General features: G+C 32.0%; 1 protein-coding gene across 2 annotated transcripts; it reads right to left on the bottom strand.

Moving 5' to 3' along the window:
* Positions 1–975: 975 nt before the first annotated feature.
* Positions 976–4,824, bottom strand: LOC117931452 (transcription factor bHLH47-like). Of its 2 annotated transcripts, none has more exons than XM_034852466.1 (5): positions 4,688–4,824; positions 4,293–4,519; positions 2,558–2,676; positions 2,274–2,401; positions 976–1,863 (listed from the first exon to the last, which is right to left on the bottom strand). In XM_034852466.1, exons 2-5 carry the CDS (start codon positions 4,352–4,354, stop codon positions 1,438–1,440), a joined length of 735 nt encoding a protein of 244 aa, XP_034708357.1. In that variant the 5' UTR covers positions 4,355–4,519; positions 4,688–4,824; the 3' UTR covers positions 976–1,437. The 2 variants fall into 2 exon arrangements, with proteins under 2 accessions (XP_034708357.1, XP_034708358.1); XM_034852467.1 differs by having other exon boundaries at positions 4,293–4,397.
* Positions 4,825–6,455: the final 1,631 nt, after the last annotated feature.

Genomic DNA, 6,455 nt, shown 5'->3' with positions numbered 1-6,455 from the left:
AAATTAATAAACAATTACTAGTATGGTATACATTTTGAAAAAAAATAAAAGAATTTCTAATCCATCTTTTTCTTTATTTTTCATAGGAATTAGTTTTTTTAAGGAAAATTAATTAAATTGATATGATTCATTTATAATTATGCTATATTTGATTCCAAAAAAATGCAAGAGAAATAAATAAGAAAATTATAAAAAAAAAATAAGAAATAAATTATTTTTATTTGTTACTTCAAATCAAATTTACTTATTTTAATTCATTTATATAAAGATTAAATAATTTAAAAATACATAAGTTTCTAACTAGTTTTAATCATATTTATTTTTATTAATATTTTTTATATACAACCAAATATAATAAAATCATTTTCTTTCACATTTTTTTTTTCTTTTCTTAATATTTTCCATAAACCAAACATAACATTAAAGTAAAATTAAATTAAACTTCAAAACCAAACTAAACTTCTAACAATAAAAAAAAATAGATCAAAATTTGATTTATATGTTGAAGTTAAATGGGTTTAAAATTTTCTAAAAATTAATTTTGACCATAATCTAATAATGATAAATTATTTTAATTTTTAACACAAAATTTATATGAGAGATTTATTCAAATAATTATATATATATTTAGTGATTATGATAAACACAAGAAAAAAGAAAATCTTCATTCACTATTACTAATTTTGAAAGTATTTTTAGCATAAAAAACATTTTTAAAGAAAAAACATTTGATAAAATGTAGAAAATAATTTTTAAGAAGTTAAAAAATTATTTATAATGCTTTTTGAAAATTTTTAAAATTTAATATTATTAAGTATATAAGTTAAAATAATGGAACAACGTAAGTTAATTGTTTTTGAGATACCTGGATGGCCATGCGTACAACAAATTTGCAAAACATCCAGTGGGCTTTTTAGCATAATCTGTGTACGATGCATCACTACAGAGGTGAACAGGAAATTTGCAAAACTGGTGTACAACAAATTACAAAACATCGAACATGATGTTTTGATTAATGTAGATGTGTTTTAAAAGCATGCAATTTGAAAGTTCAAAATGGATAATATCCATATGAGACTTTAGGAGGGAGTGGGTGTTTACACTTATACCTATTGTTGAATTCATTATATGGTCGAAGGGGATTTGCTTCGTCTAGGCCCTCCTCTTCTCTACCCTGAAATGCTTACAAAGAAAGTAGACAACTAGGATTTAAGCTTCATTTTTCACTAGATTGATACAACAACGAGGCTCTGAAGCCAATGCCGTCTTGATCATCATGCAATATGTTGAATGAAGAGAGGCACTTTTAAGGTTCATTGACAAAGGGGGCCTAGCACATTATTGAACATTTACATAAATGAATGTCTATTCTGAATCTATGAAGTAAAGCAGGGTAATATCCAGTGGTGTAGCGGTAACCTTACACATAGACAGCCTTTAGTCTCCCCTGCTGCTGGTTCCAGAGCTAGTGCCACTACCAACCTCGTGTTGCTCGGGTGTCTTCAGCTGACTATCTAGAATTTGTGATGGCCAACAGTCTGATGGGGATGGATAGCGAGCATGGGGTCTGCTCACATTTGAGGCTGCAGCATTGGGTTGCGGGAATGTTTGAAGGTCCTGATGTAAGGGAACAACAAAGACGGGACCCACAACAGGTGCTGTTTGAGATGCATGATCAGTTACAGGAAACATGAGATGGTCTTCTGGTAGCTGTGGGGCAGTGCTGTTGTGATCCAACTGAGAAGGATCTGAATTCCATGCTGGTTTGGACCGAATCCTTTCTTCTATCTCACTCTGCAGCTTCTTGATCTGAGCTTCTAGAGCTGAATTGTCCTCTCTCAGCTCGTTCTTCTCCATACTCACCTGTTCATCAATCATCCAAATACCTAACATGTCAAAAAAATTATTGAAATTAAATTTTCAATAAAAATATCCAGGTGTCTGTACAAGATATCTTCAACGACTTCAGGGAATTAATAAAGCCAAATATTTTGTGGGAATTGAAAATTCCAATGTGGATGGTGGCAGAATCAAGCAAAGTTCACACAAAAACAAGAAAAGCACTCAAAGCAAGAAAATTGGAAGGTGTACGTGACCCGAAACATGGATCAACTCAAAAACAAAATTAAACAAAATCCATACAAAAAAAAGGAAAATGGAAGGCAGATGACTCTAAATAGTATCTCAAATTGGATAACAATGTAGATTATTCTATACAACAAGAAAGAAAACAATCGAGTTTTAGAAGAACAGGTGAGTTTCAGGAGGCTTACATAGTGAGATTCAGATAAAAGAGCTGCATTATCCCTTTTGAGACAGTCAACCTGAGCAAGCAGGTCTCTTAGAAGACGAGAGGCATCAGTCAATATACAGGCCTTTCCATTGTTCTGCTGAGCTGATTCTGTACAAAGAATGTGTTAGAATAAGTCGTGAATTGATTTTCAGACAGAATAGGCAATAACACATGTTTGAACAAAAGGTAGTCAAACTCTGCTGATCAATTCGGGAAAAAAAAAAAGTCATTATTAAGTGCAATACATGTAAAGGAGAAAATTACCAAGAATGTTGTCCAGCTCAAGGAATAGGACATTCAAATGGTCACGTTTCAGCTTCTCTCTCTCAGCTTTATGAATTTTTTTAGGCACTTTCCCAGGGTTCTTTTTTTGAGGAGACAGCCTGCAATATGGATATCTTTCAAATATCATATGAAAACAAATGCCAGTAAATTTAGCACAATATTACCCACAAACACAAAGGATCAGAACTTTAAATTGATCGATTAGAAGCAAATTAGCAAGCCATAGCCATCAATAAGCATCATGTGCCACCACCAATCATAAAAAAACCATCTACACTGGAGAATGTAATGTTGAATCCAAGTCTAACTGCATGAGGCTGAACAGATTCAATGTGTGTGCCAATTTCTTGACAAAAAAGGAAAAAAAAAAAAACACAAATATATTCCTCTAGGACAAACCGCAACCTAGGGTAAGCTACAGAGTTCCTGTCTCGCCATTCTACATTATCTGGGGAGATAAAATTTAAATATGATGTCCGGCTTACTGGAGCTGAACTGCCGATCCTGCTCACTGATTAGCCTCTATAATATTTTCTTTTCATGTGTGTATTGACATTACCATTCATGAATTTGTCTATGCTTGTTCATCATCTAGAGTAGCATGCTGATAGCATTGATGGGTCCAGGCTAATTCTAGCTGCCTAATTCTACTTGACCTGTTTGTTATCAAATTTGATCATATGTTAAACTACCAATTACCCAAAAGCTTAAGCATTGCAATCCCAACATCCACCCGGAGAGACATGTAATCACTCACAAACAAACATAGGGGTTGGAACTCAAGACTTCTAGGAACCAAACCACTGATACTTTGTTAGACTATCAGTTGCCATAAACTAAAAACTATTAATGAATGAGCAAACAATGCATACCAAATTAACAGTGCCCACAAAATTAAAAGCAAGAATTACATGATAAATGTCAATCCCTGGTAACTTAGCACCAAACCAAAAAAACATCCAATACAAGCATGACTTAAATGTTTATATAGTTATAAGCTGGCCTTGTAGGTTGTTGTTTTAAATTAATACACAGTCAGCAAATCAAAACCCAAGAAGTTCAATTTCTCCATCGTTAATCATCTTATGCAGGAGAAGCATCAACCCTCACCAATACAACAAACACCCTGTGACCCGGAAAACCTAATGCATAGCATAGGTTAGCATTAAGAGTCCCTCAGGGAGTGAGCGTTTCCTAATGTCTGGAAGCAGTTCCTCACAGAATGTAGGTGTTTGACAAAGTTTTGAAAATCACTTCTACAAACCCAGGGAATCACTTAAATCATGTAACAAACGCTTCTTCTAAAAATCACTTTTTTGATATAACATATTACCAAAAAACACTATTAAAAAGAAAAAAAATTAGTTCATACATATACATTAAGTGATTCTCCTTGAAAGCGTTTCTGAAATGCATCCCTGCCAGGATGACTCCTAAACCAGTCTAAGTATAACCAGCCCTAAATGTACCATATCAATCTCTGTCAGTAAACCATCCAGCCAAGACCTTCTTTTCATTTGATAAATTGCAAGACAAACACAAGCTTCATATCATATGTGATGCCTTCTTTGATTTTCACTTACACTAATATCTTTAACATTCCCAACAGCCACCACTCATCCAATAGCTATGAATACAATTTATCTACCATACAACTAAGAAACCAAACAATCTATCATACAAAGATCAAATTTAGATACAGTTAAGAACTGACCTGCCAACAACTGTCTCCCCCGCCACACAGCCATCGTTATCTGAAGGAACCTCCGAAACCATGTTCAGATTCTTATAACAACCGTCTCCAGATTTAGTTTCCTCTCTGTAAACATGTGAAATTCTCTAAGCAAAACCCAGAAACGAAGATTGCCTATTGATTCTACAAAGGGGAATAATTTCAGAAAACAAGCAACCAGACGAAACCCAGGAACAGAAAATCTACGCCTGCAAAAAATACGTTCAAAACCCAAAATTCATTCAAAACCTAGACCTCTGTTTGGTTTCCAAGAAATGAAACGGTAACCTCAACCAGTTTGACTAGATCCCAAGCAACAATTAACAGTACCCCAGAAAGGAAAAGAAAAATCCAATAAAGATTTGATTCAGAAGTACCTTTGGAATCTGGAGAAGTTGGTTTCGAGCAAGTGTAGAGAGATGATGACGAAGAAACTGATAGTGAAGGCTGAGGAAATGAAGGGTGAATTTCATAGACTCGACTCTGACAGGGGTGCCTGAGAGGAAAGAGTGTGGCCACTGGTTTTGTTCCACGCGAAGGCGTGTGCTGAGCACCCAGACTTTTTGAGGCCATCACCTCACGCCACGTGGCGGGTCCCGGCGGTGATTTTCATCCTTTTAAATGACGGAACTGCCCTCGTTAGCCATTGGTGAAAAATAAATTTGTGAAAAAAAAAAAAAGAAAACGTGTATGAACATGGTAAAGCTTATGTGGCGATCTCCTTGGATGATTTAGGCAAAATCGCAAGCGCGTGGCAGCCAGTGGTCGCCACGTGCCGATTGATTGTAATGAAAAGAGTTCGGATAGGAATTGGATAGGAAAAGTCTTGTCCTCGCTTTGGTTTGTCTCTATACTAACGATATTATTTGGGAAAGATAATTAGAAAAATGCTTATATGGAAGATGTACAATGAGATTTCGACCGTTGAATGATGAATGAGCAATGATACAAATAAATAGAGCAAGTAAATAAAAATATAAATAAATAAGATGTGGAATGATGGTAGAAACGATGAGAATTAGATTTCGTTAGAAAACGCTTTTAGTAAACGTTTTTGCATTTAAAAAGTGTTTTTGAACAAAAATTTAGGTGTTTAATAAAATTTTGAAAATAATTTAGACATTAGATAAAATTTAAAAACACATTTAAAAGTTTTAAAAATCGATTATGATGTTAGAATTTGAATTGTAATATTTTGTGAAGAAAACGCTTCTTTTAATAATATTTTAATTAAAAATATTATAACATATTTGACAATTATCTTAAGAAGTACTTTTAAGGTAAAAAGTGTTTATGAAAAAAAAAATAAAATATTTAGAGTGTATTTGATCATGATTGTAGGAAGCGTTTTTAACCTTAAGATACAAATTTTTAAATGTTAAAAATGTTAGAAACGTTTTCTGAAATCACTATCAAATGAACTTTTAGTAGATTTTAGTAAACACTTTTAAAAATTAATGTTACACGCACTTTTAGATCTTATTTAATAATGATTTTAAAAAGTATATTTAACTTTTTTAACATTTAAATTTTTTTATCATTTAAGAGTGAAAGTTTTAAAACATTATAACGAGTGTCAAACAAACCCATAATAAATAATTTCCTTTCAAATAATTTTAAATAAAATATTTTCACAAAAAACACTATCAAATACACTATGGTATATATTGAACCATCCATTCAACATCTAGTAAAAAAAAATATCATTCAATACTATAAATAGACTTAAATAATTATCTTATATTTTTATTATTTTTAATACAACAATTATATAATTGTTAATTTGTTATTGATAAAACAATTTAACCTACTAAATTTTCAAATAACAACTATATGGGAGACTAACAAACATGACATTAATGTTTTCTAATTGGATCATATATATATATATATATATATATATATATATATATATATATATATATATATGTTGACCCTGTAAAATGGAACCAATAATTTTTTTTTCCTTTGTATTTTTTTTGTATATGGCCAATATGAATCGAATTAATTATAACTTCTTTTTTTATTTTTCATGTACATGGGTGATATTCAATACTAAACTATCATTAACAAACATTTCATTTTACAAATGGGACATGGCATAATGAGTGGCATAATGTTCATAGCTAATTAAGGCTAGTTGAT

The sequence above is a fragment of the Vitis riparia genome, chromosome 14, assembly GCF_004353265.1.
Source record: "Vitis riparia cultivar Riparia Gloire de Montpellier isolate 1030 chromosome 14, EGFV_Vit.rip_1.0, whole genome shotgun sequence".
Lineage (NCBI taxonomy): Eukaryota > Viridiplantae > Streptophyta > Magnoliopsida > Vitales > Vitaceae > Vitis > Vitis riparia.
The sequence above is the reverse complement of the archived record's forward strand: the minus strand, read 5'-3'. Positions and strand labels throughout refer to the sequence as shown.